Here is a 21,168-nt window from a genome sequence, read left to right on the forward strand (position 1 = left end):
ATATGAGTTTTGACTGGTTTTTGATGTGAATGCACTATTTCCCGTCGAGATAATTGCCCATGCAACTCAGAAGGAAATTTATTTTGACAAGGTTTGCGATTCCACATGCCATGTGTGATGATGTTTCGCGATCGCCGCTGCTGCCGCGCCACTAGCTTTTCTGAGTGCTCGATCTCTCGCGGCCATGAAAACCGCTCAGGTATCACTTCTTCATCAGCATCATCATGATTACGATGCTCATATGCGGCAGGAATCGCCTCAAGGAATTGCTCGCTCTCCTGTCAGTCGTGCCGAGCACCACCGGTTATGCCCTTATCGGCCCATCGCGGAGCGTCAGTGCTTCGTCACTGATTGCAGATTACACGATGCCGCATTGCCGCATCGTTTAATCACACTGGCACACCTCTTATATCTACCTTTCTTCGTTTTTTGGGCCATTATGACATGGAAACCTTAATTTTCCGTGTTTTATGCCGTGGTCAGGACGACGAAACTTTCCCTAAACCAGCTAGGCCTAACCTTGCAGCCTTTTCAAAATGGCGCCAGGCCACAAGCAGTGAACGGTGGCAGCCAACCAAAAGTAGCCACTTGGGACACATGCTTTTGAAACCCAATAGCAGCGTGCGTTTCGCACAATTTTGTCCCCATGTTTTCCACTTTAGGTGTCCGCTCACGGACGCCAATCGTGACATGGGAATAGCCTGAATCACAATATTTCTAACAAAGACCAAAATGATGCCGGTGGAGAGCGTATTTTTCGATCTGCGGCCGATCAAAACTCAGCGTGATTTGACCTCAATTTACATCACAACTTTGGAATGCTGTAATGTGCGAAATAGGCGGTATTTTTGAACCGAAATTTGCAGATAGTTGCGGAAATGTCTCAGTTCAGTTTAGTCGTACAGTCGTGTCCGACTCTTCGTGACCCTATGGACCATGTCACGCCACGCTTTCCGGTCTCTCACTATCTTCTTAACATCACATAGCTTCATCTGCAGTGCCTCGAGGATGCCATCTAACCATCGCGTTCGCTGCCTACCCCTTCTCCGGCGACCCTCAACCTTTCCCAACATCAAATCTTTCTCCAGCGACTCCTCTCTTCTCATCAGATGACCAAAGTAGCTGAGCTTTAACTTTAAAATTTGACCTTCCAATGAGCAGTCAGGGTTTATGGTCGACAATATCGACTGATTTGATCTTCTGGCAGTCCAAGGAACTCTCAAGAGTCTTCGCCAACACCACAATTCAAACGCGTCAATTCTTCGGCGGTCAGCCTTTTTCACAATCCAACTCTCGCATCCATACATCACAACTGGAAAGACCATAGCACGAGTTATACGGATCTTGGTTCGCAGACTAATGTCTCTGCTCTTTACTAGGCGGTCAAGGCTAACCATTGCTCTCTTTCCCAGAAGCAGGCGTCTCCTAATTTCATGGCTGCAGTCTCCTTCCGAGGTAATCTTGGAGCCCAAGAACAGAAAATCTGTCACAGCTTCCACTTCTTGTCCATTGATGCTCCAGGACTTAATAGGGCAAGACGCCATGATCTTTGTCTTTTTAATGTTCAGTTTAAGCCCAAACTTCTCACTCTCTTCTTGTACGCGGATCAGAAGTCTCTTGAGTTCCACTTCACTTTCTGCCATTAAAGTGGTATCATCCGCATATCTAAGGTTGTTGATACGGGAAATGTCTCAGGATCGCGAATATGAAGAAATAAGAAAATCAAATTTGTAGACCGATTTTCGGCCGCAAAGAGCCATGTCCCCCCCTTAAAGCATAGGCTCTTATTGATATGAAATATATTGTAAGGTAATGCGAAGGTCGGACTTGGGGTATCAGGTTTTATTGGTCGCACACTGCAGCCAACCACACTCCACGATGACGATGGGTATTTACAAGAGAGAGCAGGATGAAGACGAAGCAGCACGTTCAGCCATGTGGAAGATGAAACGCCACACAGTGCTCACACTATTTTGCCCGCGCAGTTGAAGCGGCCAGCCTGGCCGCAATTAGTCGGCAGGATTGCGCCGAATAAAAGGCTTCATGCGTGAAACGTGGACAACTTCAGTACCACGGTAACGACTGTCCGGAGGAGGGTAAACAGGGGAGACGCGATAGTTGACCGAGGAGGCTTTTGCAAGAACTGTGTAAGGACCAATGTAACGGTGCTGGAATTTGTCACATAGGCCAGGAGTGCGTAATGGGGACCAAAGTAACACCTCGTCGCCGGGACGGAACCATAGCGGCACTTGCGGTCTTCCAGGCTAGCTTCCGTGTTGACGCGAGCAAGCCGGCGAGATTTGGCCACTTGGGAAAGGACCTGGTCAGGAAGAGAGAATGAGGTAGCAGGAGAACGGCCGTAAACGAGGAAAAACGGGGTGTAACCTGTGGTCCGCTGCACAGCCGTATTGTAGGCGAAAGTAACAAAAGGAAGAATTACGTCCCAGTTTCGGTGGTCCTGGTCGACGTACATAGACAACATGTCAGAAAGCATGTGGTAGAAACCGCTCAGTCAACCCATTGGTCTGTGGGTGATAGCTGGAGGTCAATTTGTGATGTGTGGTTGAGGCCTCAAGAACTTCGGCTACAATCGTCGACAGAAATGTCCGACCACAGTTGCTGAGAAGCACTTGAGGGGCCCCATGGTGCAGTACGAGCGATTCCAAAAAGAAGGTCGCGACCTCATGTGCTGAGCCATTAGGCAGGGCAGCGGTCTCAGCGTAGCGTGTTAGGTAGTCGACGGCGGTGACGATCCAGCGATTACGTCGTGCGGACAATGGAAGTGGCCCGTATAAGTCTATGCCAACGACGGCGAAAGGAGTAGCAGGGCAAGGTAGCGGCTGTAGTAGGCCAGCCGGAGGAAAAGTCTGCCGTTTGTAGCGCTGGCATGGCAGACAAGAGGCGACATATTTTGCCATGCTTGAGGCGAGGCCTGGCCAGAAGAAACGGGTTTTCACGCGGTGGTAAGTTTTATGAAAGCCTAAGTGACCGGCTGTAGCATCATCGTGGAGAGCCGCCAGGATACGGGTGCGAAGCGCTCTCGGAATAGCGGGGACCCAACGGGTGCCTTCAGAGCAATAAATATAACGGGAGAGCACGCCGTTGTCAAGTTTGAACTTTTGGAGTTGCCTGCGCATCCTAGCGGTAGGAGGGTGAGAAGCACCGGTGAGAAGGTCGATTAGGGAAAGGCAGTAGGGATCTGCTCGCTGGTGTGAAATAATGGCATAGCGATATGGAGCAGCGGCAGGAGCAGCACAGGTGATGTTTGGAGCTCTGGACGACATTGGGACGTCGAGGGTGCACGCAGGAAGGCGCGAAGAAGCACTAGGCGGTGATTCTGGGAGCGGGCAACGGAAAAGAGCATCACCATCTCGATGTTTGCGACCAAATTTGTATGTGACATCGAAGTGGTACAGTCGAACCCCGCTACAACGAACGTCGCTTCAACGAAATTTTCGCTTCAACGAAATATTTCCAATTCCCCGTCAGCTTGCTATACAAAGTAATGGAACAAATTTCTCATCACAACGAATCATTTTTGGGGCGCGTTTCCGCTTCAACGAAATTTTTGCTATGCGAAGCTCGATTTAAAAATATATCTTACAATAAAACAAGCATATCGCCGCCCATCTATGTACTTCCATAGGCCCACGCTGCTTTGTTTCGCTAAACATTCGCTGGACCCAACTAATCCACTCACTGAAACGCACATGATCACCGCCATAGCTTGGTGTTGATGACAATCGGGCTGGCTGCCTTGCGACAAGGCGCGGGGGCAAGCTCCCGTTTTCTTCCAATCCAGAGCCGCAACCAATCCGTTGCCAAAGGACGCAGCAGCCTGGCAACAGCAGCGCGTTTGCCCTAGTTTTTTTCACTCGTGCTTGTGCTGCTAGTGCGCTGTATGAATGCGAGCATGGCGACTTCATCTAGAAAGCGGAAGTTCCTCTCGCTTGAAGAGAAGGCACGGATTATCAGCGCGGCATCCAGCGGCAGGAAAAAGGGAGATGTTGCAGCGGACTTCGGCATCTCACAGAGCACGCTGTCAACGATCTTGAAGTCGAAAGACGCGATAGCGCAAGCTCTTTCTTCGGGGACATCCGCGAAGCGGAAAAAGCTGACGCAAGCGGCTCACGAGGACCTTGAGAAGGCTCTCTACACGTGGTTCCTCGACGTGCGCGCAAAGAAGATGCCGGTCAGCGGAAACATGCTGCAGCAAAAGGCGCTTGGCTATGCCTGTATGCTGGAGGTTTTAGCGCCACCACCTGCAATAAAAGTGATGGATGCTTTTGATGTGATCCGCAGGTTTTTCGGTGCTCACGATGACGACGTCGCGATGCAACTGTTCACCGAGTGCGAAAGTCGCACCACTGCACTCGTGGCAAAAAAAAGAAGCAGAAGAAGCTTACCGACTTCTTTGGAAATAAATGATGTTTTGGCACTATGTGGTCCAACCTCACAGTGTTTTTGGGCTGTTTTCGCCTCAACGAAATTTCGCTTTAACGAAATTTTTCGCGCGCCGAGTCAGTTTCGTTGTAGCGAGGTTCAACTGTATTCCTGCAAATGCAGAATCCAACGGCCCAGGCGTCTAGTCAAATTTTTGAGGGTTGATAACCAACACAGAGCGTGGTGATCGGTAACGATCATGAAATGACGGCCGTAGAGGTAGGGGCAGAATTTCTGAACTGCCCAAACGACAGCGAGGCACTCTTGCTCAGTGATGGTGTAGTTGCGTTCCGCTGGTGTTAGAGTTTGACTGGCAAAAGCAATTACCTTTTCCCGAGAAGCAGTATCACGTTGCAGAAGTACGGCGACGATACCGAGGCTGCTGGCATCGGTGTGGAGAATGGAGGCAGCAGTGTCATCGAAGTGAGCGACAACAGGGTCCGAAGTGAGGGCATTCTTCAGGGTTTGAAAAGCTTTTTCGCATTCTTCGGACCAATTGAAAGTAGTACGGTCGGTAAGAAGGTGGTGGAGCGGTGACAGCAATGGTAGCGAAATTGCGAATGAAACGGCGAAAGTATGAAGATAGGCCAAGAAAACTGCGTAGATCCTTAGTCCGCTGAGGGCGTGCAAAGTTCAAAACTGCAGCAAGCTTGTCAGGGTCGGGTCGAATGCCATCGCGGCTGACGAGGTGGCCCAGGATCTTGATTTCTTTCTTGGCGAAATTACACTTTTTTGTGTTCAGCTGGAGACCGGCGGATGCCAGGCATATTAATACGGCATAAATGATCAGAAAAAGTCGCAGAAAAAATAACTGTCGTCCAGGTAGCACAAGCATGTTTTCCACTTAAGTCCTCTAAGAACAGTGTCAATCATGCGCTCAAACGTAGCGGGGGCATTACAAAGTCCAAAAGGCATGACATTGAATTCGTAAAGCCCACCGGGAGTAGCGAATGCGGTTTTTTCTTTGTCGGCTTCGTGCATCGGAATCTGCCAGTAACCGGAACGCAAATCCAAAGTGGAGAAATATTCGGCGCCCTGAAGACAGTCGAGGGAGTTGTCAATTCGTGGCATTGGGTAAACATCTTTGCGAGTTACTTTGTTAAGTGCGCGGTAATCAATGCAAAAACGCACGGACCCATCCTTTTTTTTTACCAAGACGACCGGAGAAGACCAGGGGCTAGCTAAGGGCCGAATAATGTCTCGTCGGAGCATATCATTCACATTATCTTCTATGATTTTACGTTCTGATAAGGAAACACGGTAAGGGCGGCGGCTAACAATAGAAGTACCTTCTGTAATAATGCGGTGCTGTGCAGAAGAAGTTTGGCCCAAGGTCGGAGAAGTGACATCAAAGGAGACTTGGTGTTTTCGAAGTAATTCCTGCAAAGCTTGGCGGTGAGTCGCAGGAAGGTCAGGATTGATGGTGCCAAAGATAACACAGAGAGAGGCATCGGAAGAAGCTGCTGGTGAGGAAGAGGGGGTGGTAAGGGTGGTGAGGGACACCGGGTGAATGTCCAGGGCACAAGGAAAACATGTCCCTTTAGTCAGCACAATGGGCTCTGGGGAAGTGTTCGAAGCAGCGACAAGCGCTGTGCCATGCTCAAACCGAACAAGACTTGGTGGTAACGCAATTCCACGGGTCAGATGGCGATCAGAGGGCACGATTAGCACATCTCCGCCATCAATGTCAGTTGAAGTAAGCGCGACAAGTTGTTCTCATCGAGGGGGCAACACTGAGTCAGTAGCGGCAAGCAGGCGATGACGGGGCTCGGGAAATTCAGAAGACGGATCGCTCTCGTTCATGTAAATGACCCTGTCACGACACGAAATGCTGGCTGATGCGGCAGACAGAAAATCCCAGCTTAAAATAATTGGGAGAGCGCACGGTGACAACACGGCGAATTGTACATGGTGGCGGACACCGCCAACAAAAACTCGCACAGTACATGTAGCAAAAGGCCGAATTATTGCACCATTAGCTCCGCAGAGTTCAGGTCCATCGTAAGGCGTTTTCACTTTTCGCAAACGGGAGCACAAGTCAGTGTGTATCACAGAAACAGCGGCGCCCGTGTCAACTAAAGCCTCAACAGATAAACCTTCAACCCAAACTAAAATAATATTCCAGGGACGTTCCGGAGGATTTTTGGGATGGCCGAAGAGTGTAGTTTTCCCTCCTAAAACTGCAGTGGTCAGTTTTCCGATAGGCGGGGGGTCATCAGAGAAGCTTGGCGGAGAGGCGAGGTTGAGCGGCGAAAAGGCGAAGGAGAACGGCGTCTTGAAGGCCTGTAACCACCAGGCAGACTGGGACTTTCTGACGGGGGTGATGAACGTCGGGGATAATCAGGGAATGAATGGTGGTGAGAGCTGGAGAAGCGAGGAGGGTAGTCTGCTTCAAATGAGTCGTAGCTGCGGCGTTCATTTTGGAGCCTGCGACGACAGAAACGAGAAATATGGCCTCGGTACCCGCAGTAATAACAAACAGGGCGGGCTGGGTGCCAGGTGGGGTAGTATGTCGGTGACGCGGCAGGTGGTGCCAACGTGGTGACATGAGCAGTGGTAGGCGCCGGTGGCATAGGCGCTCCAACTGCAGGCGGCAAGGACGTGACCTGGGCGTACATTGACACATGACAGATGGTAGGAGCGACCGGTGTTGGAGGGGAAGAGGTCATTGAGGCCAGCTCTTCTTTGACAAAGCTACGGAGGCCGGCACTTGAAGGATGTGGTTCAGATGCAGGGCGGTACAAATTACCTTGAGCTGAGAGCTCTTCACGAATTAATCCGCGAATAAGCGCACGGAGGTCTGCAGTGAAACCAAAGGAAGTGGGATCAGGCTGCAGGCGTATTGACTGTAGTTCGTCAAGGCGTTGACAAGTCGATATGATGACGTCGATAGTGGTAGGGTTCTGCACGGCCAGGGCGTTAAAGGCGAGTGGCCCAATACCTTTAAGGGCGTGCCGAACCCGCTCGGCCTCTGGCGTGGTGTCATTTATGCGCCGGCAAAGTGCAAGAACATCTTCTATATAAGAGGTATAGGTCTCATTAGACCGCTGAAGTCGGGCTTCTAGTTTCTTCTTGGCGGACTCCGTGCTAACAGTAGGAGCGCAGAAAATCTGGCGTAACTTTTGCTTAAAGGTAGCCCAGTCTGGAATCGTCGATTCATGGTTTAGGAACCATGTTTTGGCCACATCCGTCAGATAAAAGGACACATTAATTAGTTTAAGAGAATCATCCCATCGGTTGAAAGCACTGACCCGGTCGTAGCTGTCGAGCCAGTCATCAGCATTGCTGCCGCGGAGACCAGCGAACATCTGCGGGTCGCGCTGACGGCTACTGACAGTCCAAGTAGCAAGGGGAGCTGGGGTCGAGTTGGTAGAAGCCAGAACAGCGGAGTGGCCCTCTTGGGTGATGACGATGGTTGTCGGGGTCAAACGGCGGCCAGAAATCAAGGCGCACCTCCACCACGTGTAAGGTAACGCGAAGGTCGGACTTGGGAGATCAGGTTTTACTGGTCGCATACTGCAGCCAACCACACTCCACGATGATGGTGGGTATTTATAAGAGAGAGCAGGATGAAGATGAAGCAGCACGTTCAGCCATGTGGAAGATAAAGCACCACACAGTGCTCACACTATTTGTAACTTTTGGAACAAAGTGAAATGCTTCAGCTGTATTGGCATGAGTTCTTTCTGTGCACTTGCTGACAAGTAAACAAGTATGCCCAGTTTTATTTATATATTGTATATGTGAACAACACAGGAAAAAAAGTCGTGTAACACTCCTTTTATGTACATGTAATGTGGCAGAATTGCACGAACAGCAGAGCACAAACGAGGAACATTTACTTACATATGTAGGGTATACTGCTGGGCTAGTTGGTGGTGGTTATCAAACATTATGGTGTCGCAGCAACAAGGACAAATGACTAGGGTCAGCGCAGTTGTGTGTGTCCCTAGTCCTTTGTCCTTGTCTGCCAGTGCTGCAACACCATAATGTTTGATTTACTTACAGCGCCATGGTTTAAGGTACATCATGGCCTCCACACCAGGCTTTGCCAAAGTCACCATCTTTTGAATGAAAAGGATGACAAAGTTTTTTTTCCCTCAGATTCACAATAGGCACGAGACGAGGCCGGTTCATTGCGGGGTAGCTCGTTGGTAATGCCACTTACGGTGAAACATAAGCACAATATATAACTGCATCCATGACATGAGAGTGTTGCGCAAGAGGACAGATACAGAAAAGGTACACAACGCAGGTGCTGTGTGTAGTGCCTGATTGTGTATATTTTCTTGTCCTTCATCCTTTCACTCCGCACACTCATGTCATGGAGCACCGTTACCGACTCGCCCAACTTTTCACCCTTGTGAATGCATGCTCTAAAAATGTTTCTCACAAACTAAAGCAGTTGGCGTGTACCTTCTCTATCGATGTTTCGTTCCCATTCTGCAAAATGCGTACTTGGCATCAGATGGCGCAGTAAACATGAAAATACGCTTCTTGTTCTAGCCCCGTTTGCCCACAAAGCACTCTGTGCACTGCCGCTTTATCTTTGGAATTTTCCTGTGCAGGCACTGGGGAAACAACAATCAGGAACTCTCTTCACCAGTGAAAAAAGAAGAGATAAAAGTGGGCACAGAATGCACGCACAAAACGCAAAAAAGAGCAGCTAGAAGTGTAGAACGACTCGCGTGTGCAAGCACCTACACCGGAAATAAACAGCTGCACATTGGTGAATGCAAAGGACGCGCAAAGCAGGTTTAACACGCACGCACAACACCAACATAGTAGCCAGAACTGCGGCACAACGTACACAAAATAGAAACACAACACAGGCACACTATTCACGTGTTTCTATTCACGTATTTGTGTATGTTGCGCCGCAGTTATGGGTACTATGAAGCACCAACTCGCCCCTCAAACTGTTATTCTGACAAGACGAACAGATTGCAGTCTTCTGAAGCGAGAAAACCGTGGCACCCTCCCGACAAGCAGCGCCCTCTGCCGCTACCGATTGGCTTTCATTGTAAACGGAACCATCCTCGCCAAGAGGGAAGTGGGGGCACTTGTCACACTAGCCAGTATATTCTAGGCACTATATTTAGGTATAATTTTTTCATCTGCATCGTCATGATGATTAAGATGCTCGTACGAGGCAGGAATCGCCTCGAGGAAATCGCTCTATCTGTCATGCTGAGCACCACCGGCTACGCCTTTATCAGCCCACTGCGGAGCGTCGGTGCTTCGTCATTGATTGTGCATAACAGGATGACTCGTTGCCGCATTGCCAGCGCGCCTCTTATCTCTACCTTTCTTTGCTTTTTAGGCCAGTATGAAGCTCGAACCTACATTTTCCGCGTTTTACGCTGTGGTCATGACGCCAGGGCATCGCTAAATCAGCTAGGCCTAACTATGCGACCTTTTCAAAATAGTGCCAGGCCGCAAGCAGTCGACGCTGGCAGCCAACCAAAATTGGTCATTTGGGTCACATGCTTTCGGAGCCCAATAGCAGCGCATTTCGCATAATTTTGTCCCTCTGTTTTCCGCTTCGGGTGTTTGCTCATGGATGCCAATCGTGATATGGGAATAGCCTGAATCACAATCTTTCGAACGAGACTAGAATGATGCCAGTGGAGCAGGTATTTTTCGGTCTGCGGCCGATCAAAACTCAGCGCGATTTGACCTCAATTTAAAGGGCCAAGCATTCAGCTTTGGAACGCTGTAATGTGCAAAATAGGTGGTATTTTTCAACCAAATTTGCAGATAGTTGTGGAAATGTCTCAGGACCGCAAAAATGAAGAAATAAAAAATTCGATTCTTGGACAGCAATGAGCCGTGTCCCCTCTTAATTGGCGCCATGGTTACAGTGGCTAGAATACTGAAGTGTAATTACCGCCAAGCGGTGCCTATGGGGAGCGTTGAAACCGTCTGGTGATGCCTCCGCTAGATGGCGCGCCCACCCGCTTACATGTCAGCACGTCAGGTCAGCGGATGAGATGCGTGCTTGAACCCTTGACTGCGCGCGTGATGTGGGCTTCTTGCTTTGTCTTTTGGTGCAAATTCTGCCTGACGTTGTATGATGAGCCGGCGACAAAGTAACTGTTTTGTACCTCATTACAAAAGCGGGTACAAATTGTACTAGGAAGAGTTGTTTTGTGTGCCAAAATTAGCTAAAAGCACAACGCTGCCGTTTGCGAGCTTCTTGAAAAAAACAAAAAACACCACTAACGTCAGCTTTGGCACGTTATTTACGGCGCAACTGCGAATGGTAATTGATAGAAGGATCGTGGGCGGTCGCTCTGAATGCGGCTTCCGGACCATTTTTCTGATTGTGCCTTGCAATACCTGTGCCAAAAACCGTTTCAAGAAAAGTAGTCATAAGGTGAGGCTGTGCCCATATCGCGCCAGCACAGCCATAAGAGCGACGACATATAACGATTAAGGGGCCACTGCCTTATGTGAGGAGTCTGATATCACGCAACGGCCAGTTCTGAGCATAGACTTGCATTTAATCACATGCATGCACGCATGGACTTTTCTGTCACGTCATAAAGCTTCACGAGATCAATGGAATGTCACCGAACACAGCGTACAGTGTACGCCTAATCGCGGATCTGATCTTTTGGGCGCCGGTTGAGGAACATGTTGTTCACTATGTAAAAGCTTGACATGGCAAATGTTTCAGATGGTAAAGTTAAACTATTGAAGAACCCTGGTGACGGCCTTGCATTCTGAAGTAGTTCAACGTTCTATTATCAACGTTCTATTTCGCTAACATAGACCGCACCGGGACTGTGCTTTTCCCGCGGGGGGGTAGTGTTACTTAGCTGTATTCGCTGTTTGTGATGAGGATAAAGAAGTGCAACAGACTCCGAGAAGACGACGACGCTGAGTGTCGTGAAATCAGTGCCCTCATCAACGTTAGCTGTGCGGAGAGCTTTCAGACTGTAGATCTTCCACGTAACAATATAATATATATGCATCTGTGTTCAGGGGCAGACATTTTGAAGTGTTCACAGGATGTCTAGCTAGCATCGAACGTGTATGCGAAATGAGCACAGCTATAGAATTTTATTTAAGCACAGCCTGCAAGCATCTCTATTCCCGAATATTCCTGAATAATTTAATAAAGCCCCTGAAGAACTGAAAAAAAAAACAAAAAAACAAACAAACAAATGGCAGTAATTTTCAAATTATTCAATGCTTGAGTGCATGCTAATCAATTATGGAATTAAATTGTCTTCTGCAGCTGAGGAGATTTTTTTTTTTGCTCACAGAAGAAAAACAGCCAAATTAAAAGGCCCAAGCAAAATCAGCAGTGAAGCAACACATTATTTCCGAAAACAAAATTACAACTATCCCTAAGTTGTAATTCCTAAGCTGCTCATCTAGCTACTCGGAAAAGAACAAAACTTACGGTGAAAAAAAAATAAAAAAATTAAATAATCAGCGGCGGTTTACCTTGGCAAAGCACGAATATACATGTAATATTTACAGCTCATGTTTAGAAAAGTATTGCTTCCTATTGGCCTCGAGATCGAGCAGAGTCGCCACCTTGCGGCTCAGCGGCGAAACCTACTCAGTGTGGATGCGTTTTCACGTCGCGTTTTCAAAACCACTCGGCATCGGGACGATGCCTTTTCCACCGGGAGGGGCAATGCCGCAATGTTATCGTACTGGCGCCGCCATGTGGCGAGCTCGGGAGACTGGCACGCGCTCGTCTTCTTCGCTCTCGGTGCTCGCCCCGCCAGTCGGTTCCGTGCCTGACATTGCCGGCGCTTTTACTTAGTCCTAGTAAACCTGCTGAACCAGTTTCACTGGCTTCTGTGACAATATGAAACCCTTTCAGAGGTCCTTTATTTCGAAGTATGCGCACTGCGAACGATTGTTTTTGCCCTATTCGTGGCTCGACGGCCCTTTTCCCGAATGATCAGTCTGAACAGGCGGTGCTAGCTCTTTGTTATTAGACAGCTGATGACGCATTCCTTGGTTTGTGTACTGGCCTTGCTCTGTGAATACACTGTTCCGTGTTTGTAACCAGAATATTTCAGATTTTCCAATTAATCTCTTCCATTTCACTTGTTGTTGCAGCTCCTGTCGCTCCTGTTGACACTTCTGCTCGTCTACGACGTCTTCTTCGTGTTCATAACTCCGTTGTTACGCGCGGTAAGTTACAATCGACGTATCCCATTGTGCCGTGTTCGTTCTGTAGTGCACATTGTTTGAAACACTTCTGGACACACATGTTCTGTAGTGGCGCTGGGTCAGGGGCGTTTCCAAGGGCTGTGTTTCGGCTTCATACCCCCTTCTCCCCCCTCTTTGAATTTTTCTGAGCGCCGCGTCTGCCTCTCCCACGTCTTTCAGTCATTTGCTTCCCATTATTTTTCTTCGGGCTGCATATAACAGCCCCGAAAAACATTTATTTCTGGCTACTCCACTGCCCTGGATGGTTTTGTTCCTTGCAAACACACTGCACCCAATGACACGCGGACAGCCATAACCGTTTGCTCGATCTGGTGCTTCAGTGATTGTATAAGTGAGCCACACAGGCTAGCCATAAAGTTTAATAATTTTTAATAAAATCAGTATCAGTTTTAGGGGTCAATGCACGCTTAGATAGAAATTCGTGTTTGACGCTTGGTGAGTAGCTTTGCCCGGACGCTGCCAAACGCTCGATAAAGATGAGCACACCCGCCAGGTCGTCTTTCCCCTCTCTGAGTTTGCATTTTATGTTTGAAATGGGATAGAATTGGTTATTTCGCGCGAGGAGATGATTGCTCTCATACCAACTAACTTTAGATTCAAAAAAGAATATGTGATGCAAGTTTTATATCAGAATAGATGCTGAATGCACCCATCCATGAGCAGTATCAACCGAGGTGGTAGCACTCTTGTGGTGTCAAAATTTTCGCCAGTGGCAGAGAAAGTGCAGTGAAATCGCTTACTCTAGCTACTCTATAACAAGTCTTCGTTTCCTGGTTAAACCCTGTTTTATCACTTTCTTACATTCCAATCGAATATCCTGAAAATCTGGTAAGGTTGAATGTTTAACCGGAAATATGGCTTCAAAAAGCATTGTTTCTTATTACAGAAAGCAGCTCATGACGTTGTACTTATTTCAGATCGCTGTCTTCCAACAACTGTTTATGCCTTTGAACTATTGTAAATTTTGTGCATGGAATGGCATGTCTCGATGTGATGACGTTACGAAAAGTGAGTGCTGAAATCTCGATGCTTTAATACAGGTGTTCGCAGGACGCCTTGTTGGTCCCCGGTTTACCAAGTTCACCTATTGATAATGGAATCCCTCTCTAAATGTTTCCATTGCTCCAAATGTCCGACGTAATGTTTAATAAATATTTGCGCGATGTAAAATCAATCAGACAGGCAGTCAAGCTCAGTCACGCTAACACAAAGGGATGATATGAACGCGACAAAATGTTTATATCAAATAAGGAGCAAAATTAGTGTCTGTCACGGAAGACGATTTCGAGAGAAACCTGCCACATCTTGTTGTTCATAAAAAAATAATCACAGGGACGCTTATCCACAATGTGCTAGCAATGCGGTAACATCAGAAGCAGCTTGTGCCTTTAAATCAGCCAATTCTGTTTTATAATTTTTTTTTACTGGATTTGCGGACGCCAACGTGTCTGTCTATGCCCAAATCTAGAGGCCATTTAGGTTTGATTAGATTTTCCCCAATTGTGCGAGGTGAGGCACCGATACAATAAAGGTGTCTGAAATCCATATTGTCAGTTCCAGCCTGTGATGTCACTTGTAATCCTCGAAGCCACGTTTTTTTCTTTTCGTGTTGAGGTCTCTATTGCTATGGCATAAATGAAGCGTCAGAAATAAAACATTTGTCCTAAAAAGGGCGCCGGGGGTAATAAAGGGTTATTTCTAGTGATAAAAACGACCCGCATATGGTTTACTCATTCAGAATTTATATTGTAGCCGAATTCGAGCTCAAACAATAGAGCCGCTTAAATTTTGCGTTTTAAATCCGAAAAAAACAAACAAACCAAAAGCCTTAATAAGACCCTCTATATGTAGTAGCAGCGCATAAGATGTAAGATGCTGATATCTCCACATATACATGATAGTAAACTGAGAGGCATTTCTCCGTATGTTTCTCCCTATCGATATATTAGATGTAATAATCGCTCGAATTATTATAAGTGATGCATGCTATGAGGTCCGGAGCACTCGGAGCTATAACAATCTGGAAGCGCGCGCCATTATGTAGGTCGTATCAAGCCTTATCACGGCCGGTCTCGGGGGAGAGCGCGCGCTCTTTCTTAACGGCCTTCTCAATCGCCGCGGGAACAATGGGAATGTTTCTCCTTGAGTTGCGCTCTCCACCACCGCAAGGGGCGCGACCTGCTCACTGTTCGCTCCGCGTCTGCTTCAGCTGCGGCGGGTGGCTTTTGCCTGGTTTCGCGCTGTCGCTCGCGAGTTTCGTGGTTAGTGCAGCCCCGAAATTAAAGAACACAGAACGTAGATGATGCAGCGGCATGTAGTCAACGTACTACACACGTGAACGGATAAAAAAAGCACTGTCGTTCAGCAAACGTTCGACAAGCATGGCATACATTGCGGCATGGTAGCTACTTTTGTCCATTTTAGTCCGAATTTTTCCCAAGCCTGTACAAGAAAAGGAACAAAAAAAAAAAAAACTGAATGAGAAGTGATGACATCGAAGCTTCTTCAAGGCTAGCATAACAGCAACTCTTCTGCTACAAAAAAACCGTATTTCGCGCTAGATGCGAAACCATTCATGTAACACTGAAGATGAAAATAATTTCATAAAAATGTAATGTAAATTGCAAAATGCTTTCATGATATAACAGTCAAAGTAAACGTTGTAGGGTTGAGTTTTAAATGTTATTACAATTCATATATAAGCCAATGTGTGGTATTATACACATTATTGTAATTTTGAAAATAAACATTGTTTTAATGAAATTCTTACGTGATATTAAGCTTGTTATGAACACACTAAAAATGGTTTGATATTCATGACACCACTTGTGCTCGAAATGGTAAAAAGAGGCCAATAAATGATGAAGGTGATACTCGATGCAATGACTTACAAATGAGTTCACCTGCTATATCGAAAGTATGCAAGAAACTTTAAAGCGTTAAAGAAGGACACTCTCACTGAAGACTCATTTCAAGCCCTGTATAGCGGTCCATTGAGGCTCTGTTCGGGAAAGTAAGGTTAATGTGCGGAAGGGAATGACATATGCTAGGTGCGAGGGCCGTAACAGCTAGCGGCACATGACTACATTGTCAAGACAGACGTTTCATCTGAGAGCAAAATCAAGGCACTGAAGGAAGTCATGACATCTCCTACCATCCCATTTCCCACTGTCACATATTCCGGTTTACCTTACGCCGCTGGATATATCGTTTAGTTAATCAACTTCGGGTGTGACGCTTGCTCTATTCTTCTTGAAACTAGCGAAAGAAGCAGCCCCATGTAGGACAATATTCTACGAGGACAATATTCTAGTGGACTGCATTATCCGAAACCAGAGCTTGTTGCCCTATTGGACAAGCTTTTTCTTTTTTTAGAAAACGCTGCTGTGCACCTACTATACACACAAATGTTTTCGAAGTACTTAAGATTTTGATTCAGTCAGCATTTCAGAATTTCAGCACTGAGTTGCCCGAAAGGAATTGACAACAGCTATGTTATTAGGTCCGCTTTTTTATATTTGAAACATTTCTCAGAATTCTTCTTCTCAATTAATTATACCAGGAAAGTGACAGAGAAGACCGAGAGGCCAACTCCTTATGTGCACAAGCCGTGCAGGAAGATTTTGAGACTGAATTTTCTAGACGCAGGTCGCATTTTGATGAATTGATGAACATATAGTGCAATGTGTAACTTTGAAGGACAATTTTATTATTGTTTTCCGCTCTTTTCGATTCTACTTAACTGTTTATGCCGATTTCCTTGATGTATATGTAGTCTCGCGACTACATATACATCTTCGGTCTTTCAACTGACTGATATGTTTTGAACGAAGCTAGAACAGCCCACTCCACTAGACAAGTAAAATTTTTACTATAAGAGTAAATTTTTGTTCTTTACTCTGAATCTGAGACGCGCCATGAATTTTTGCCCGTGCCTCTTCTGATCTAAACGAAAACGGTAGTGGTTGACAGAATCTCCACCCAACAGTTCGCCAAGCACTCAGGTCAGGTCGCGCTGCACCTGCTTAAAACATTCAAAGGCACATCGCATAGCCTGGTAAATTTAGTTTCGTACAAAACTTAGGGCTAAAAAAGGTTGAAGTGTTCCCGAAGCTTCATTCGACCGTGCAAGGCCGCACTGACGAAGGAGCGCGCGCGTGAGCGGATTGTTGACTGTATTTTATTCCTCGTACACGATAAATATTCGATGTTGATTACGGATTTTGTATAAACCATAAGGGGCGAAATGTCAGGACCTGCCGGTTGCAACTGACGCGGGCGAAGCTAAAAGTGAGCGCGCGTTCCCCTTGCGCGTGAACGGCTGTAGCGAAGGAGCAGCAGTGGGGCGGTGGCGACCCCACCGAGGCGCGGCGGGCGGTAGAAACAGACCCCATTGGAGAGGCCGTAAGAAGAGAAGCGCTCTCTCCCTCGAGACCGGCCGTGGCCTGATATAATACAGTACGGAAAGCGCAAATCTGTTTTACAGCAAGAACTCTGTCTTCTTGACCCACAACCATGTGGTTGCCAATTTTAACAGTCACTACTTGGTTACCCGAAGCAGCAGTTTTGCTACATGCCGTTCTCATATTCAGGGGAACATTGTCAGTTGGCAGCCAGATTGTCTGGTGGATATGCGTTCTTAAGTGCTCTTGCGAGAAGGTATAGTTAGTTATTAATTGGTACAAATGTGGTAACAGAGGTGAATTCATTAAGAAAAGATTTTATGATGCTGCCTTCATCCATACAAATATTGAGCGTCACCTTTGGCAATAATTCTCTTTACGTTCACATACACACTGAACAGAACCGCGAAAGCGTGATGGTTGAGGTGGCCAAAGGAGGCAGTGTCAAGGAGGTGCTGCCCATGGTCATAAAGTTCCCGAGGATCTATCGCGGCGCGTACTACAACTGCTTCCAACTGAAGTTCTCCATTTTGGGTCTGGGAGACATACTGGCGCCAGGTGAGCGATCGCAACGCCACACGTCTCCGCGGTAATTCACACCGAGTGTGGGGCGCCTTTGCCACTTTTCCTACTGGTTTAATGTCTTAGCGTAACCTGAACATGGCCAAATGTGAGTAGCAAAACAAAGAGCACGAAGTTACATTATGACCCTTAATATACAGAACCAACTGAACAAACAAGACCCTCTCCTAACATGATTTTCACATGTCCAGTTCTCGCTACCATCGTTCATAATAATGGCAGGTGGCTTTGTTCCAGTACTGTCTTTCCATAAAGTCTCCTGCATTTGTTTCACAACCATGATGCATGCAAAATAGCAAAATAAGGCTTCGCTGTGGCGATCGGGAACAAAGCAAAGTCAGGAGATCCAACAAGAACTCTTTTCGCTGCGAACAGTGCGAGGTGAACTAAGTAATGTTCTTTGCGGTTGCGGCGCTCAAAGCTACAAGCGCTGTATTGATAACTGAAACGTAGAATAGCAGTCTCTCTCTCTCTCTATATATATATATATATAAAACTGCACTTGTGAGTGTACCTTTTTGGGCATAAATTAAACGGTTGTAATCTTGCCCTTCTCAACTTCAGCTAATCACTGCAAATCCGTCTTTACGTACTCATAAGGCGGGAATTGCACGTACTGCGGAAGCATAGAAAACACAGTGTGCAAAGATTAAGGGTTTCGCAAGGCAACTCGAGTCTGAGATTCCCAAACAAGTGGATCACCCTAGATGAGGCTTTCCTTAAACATACTGTTCATTGCGTAATATTTTAATGTTGTGTGTCGCCAGTCGATGATCCTGGCCAACAATATTCTGATTACCTGATGTTCTTCCTACCCTTCATAATTTGCGTACCTTGATGGTCAACGAAGCCGGATAACTGACGAGTGAACGAGAAACCAACAGGTGTAGATCTTCGTAAAAGCGTACTAAAAATAAATCTTGTATGAGTTGAAGTTTTTTTCTAGCCAGAATCTTGAGCGAATATCGCAATTTAAAGCTGAGTGGAATATTAGCCAGATAGCGAAAGAGCTCAATCGAACGCGGAGGAAATATTTGAATAATTATTGATTTCCTGTGCGAATACTATTACGAGCGCAATAATCGTTACTAAACAGAGAACCGATATCGCCGATGATGTAAGTGATGGTGCTGAAGCTACGGCTTCCGAAAGATGAGAAATGCAACCTTGGTCTGCACTGCCTCACAAGAAATGCAGTCAGTATATACTAACTCCATTACCCTCATATCTCACGCATAGGAATCTTGGTGATGACACGTGCGAAGAATCGAGCGCCACATCTAACTTCAATGTGGAGACGAGAGTTTCTTGCAATGACCAAAGAAACAAGCATGAAAGCAGGGCTTATGAATGTCACGTCAGCGTAATCACAACAATAGACGGCGTCTCTGCGCTGTTGCCTCGTTCCGACCTATCAAGCAGAGAAGCTGCGAGGATTCAGTGTGGGACTCAGTTTACGACAAAAAGTATGCAGCTCTTTGCGATCAAAACTTCTTGCCGTCGCCTTGCCCTAGTTTTGAGAAAAACGTGTTGGAAAAATGATGCGCCTTACTTCGTATCAAAATCTTAAGCAACCGGTTTTTGTGCAGCGTAGGGGGGGGGGGAGGGGGGGGAGGGGGGGTCACATTATTTCGCTTCTAATTTAGCAACCATGTGCTAGACAAGTTTACCTTTTGAGATATGGACTCGAATCGGTAATATAGGAACCTCCAATTTCCTGCTGTTCGTCTTAAATGTAGATGCCTGTCGAGGAATAAGACATACGCTGCGCCTCGCTTTCCCCCCAAAACCCAAACTAATTAAAGTCGTTTAATGCTTTGCCAAAATCTGTGCTAGTCAGTCAATGATGAAGCTACTAAGATACTATTCCAGCTTCATGTCAGTTATGGCAAGTGTTATTACAACCATAGCCCGTATTCTGCGTTTGTGTCGGAGTGTCGCTATCTCACGCGACCTCGAGTCATCTGATTGGTCAAAACGCCGGAAACGGGTGTTGCCACCTCTTCCGGTTCCATAGTGGCAACACCTGGTTCTGGCGTTTTGACCGATCAGATGACTCGAGGTCACGTGAGATAGCGACACAAACTCGGAATTTGGGAACTGTAAAAAATTATTTTATTAATTGATATTTTAAACATCCACTGTATCGATTACTTCAGGGGAAATCGATAGAGGGAAGCGAGTAGCTAATACAAAATTTCGAACTTTCGCACGCCCCGGATATTTCCCCATTGCAGGGCATCTTCTAAGTTTAAGGCGTACGCAATTCGCATCGCTTACGTTGAAGCTGCGCAACTGCTGCATTGCAGCCGCGGTTAGGCGGGTACTTTTGTAGATGACAGGTTTGATACAGGAAAGCATGCACGCTTCTCACGGACAAGTTCATTTGGCGGTGTGCATCACAGCAAAACAAATAAACGAAACTTCTGGCTCCAGGAAGCTGGGCCAACGGTTGAATCTAGTTGTGGCTTTTCTGAGAGAACGTTGAAAAGAGGCAAGTTGGTGAATGAAGACTCAGATTTAGGTACGCCAAGCCTTTACGTAGACTAATACGGCGTGTTGTATTGGCGAGCACTGTGAAGACAGTATTGTATTCGAAGCGTCTCACTTTAATTCCTATAGTATTGTTTCTGATTATAAGTTCGACCTTGCGTCCTGATTGGTTGAATAAACAACAATGCGTCTGCATATGCATTCTATTCTTGCCGTTTTTGTTAAACTATAGAACCCAGAAGAAATAGTAAAAAGTAGTTAAATTTCATGTTTTCTTGAAGACGGCTTTTCTTTCATGGTATTTGTGCTGACCTTGCATTCTTGTAGGTCTCCTGGTATCGTACTGCCATGCATTCGACCTTCTGGCGCTGGGAAGAAGATTTTACTATTATATAGCCTGCGTTTGTAAGTATAGCATGAACCACTCCCACGGGATCCGTTTTAGCAACTATAGCGTTATTGGTTTCTTTCTGCGAAAATCCCGGTGTCGCTGTACAGCAAACTATTGGTCCAGTTGGCTGATATTTAAATTAAAACTGCTCAAAACAAACGGGAAAGAAAACTACGGCGTGCATATTTCATCTTAGTACCAGTTCGCAAGCTATTCGAAAGGACGAGAATGTACTGGCTGAGTTCCGGCATTAGAAGTCAGTGAAATTATTAAGGCTTAGAAGTACATTGTGTTGTTGAGCAGTAGAATTTAAACTCCATGCCTGTTCTTCGCGGGTCAGAAACGTTATCCCTACGCCACCGGCTTTCTCTCGTCGAGTTAGGATAAAAAGCCGTAAGTGATGCCAGCAAGTGCGTCCGTGTGCCCGAAAGAGTGCGCCTGAGCGAAACTCGCCTTGAAAATAATAAGTGCTCGGCTATGCGATATCAAGGTAGTGTCACAGAAAGTAACACGGGTCTTAAGCAAAGCGCTGTTGGCAGCGACACATGCACGAATTAAATCGCACCAGTTAAGCAGCAGCCTTCCAAAACTGCGACACATTTGAGAACACGTACTGGTCATTTCTAGAGCTTTGATAACCACTTGAATGGAGCT

General features: G+C 46.6%; 1 protein-coding gene across 1 annotated transcript in view; it reads left to right on the forward strand.

The window, feature by feature from the left end:
* LOC146194888 (signal peptide peptidase-like 2A) overlaps positions 1-21,168 on the forward strand; it is a 65,213-nt gene that overhangs the window by 37,288 nt on the left and 6,757 nt on the right. The window contains exons 10-12 of the mRNA XM_084596659.1: positions 12,532-12,606; positions 17,450-17,606; positions 20,451-20,528. Of these exons, the coding sequence (XP_084452785.1) occupies positions 12,532-12,606; positions 17,450-17,606; positions 20,451-20,528 (310 nt within the window). The remainder of the gene's footprint in view (positions 1-12,531; positions 12,607-17,449; positions 17,607-20,450; positions 20,529-21,168) is intronic.

The sequence above is a fragment of the Amblyomma maculatum genome, chromosome 3, assembly GCF_055883805.1.
Source record: "Amblyomma maculatum isolate TAMU_Amacu chromosome 3, ASM5588380v1, whole genome shotgun sequence".
Taxonomy (NCBI): domain Eukaryota; kingdom Metazoa; phylum Arthropoda; class Arachnida; order Ixodida; family Ixodidae; genus Amblyomma; species Amblyomma maculatum.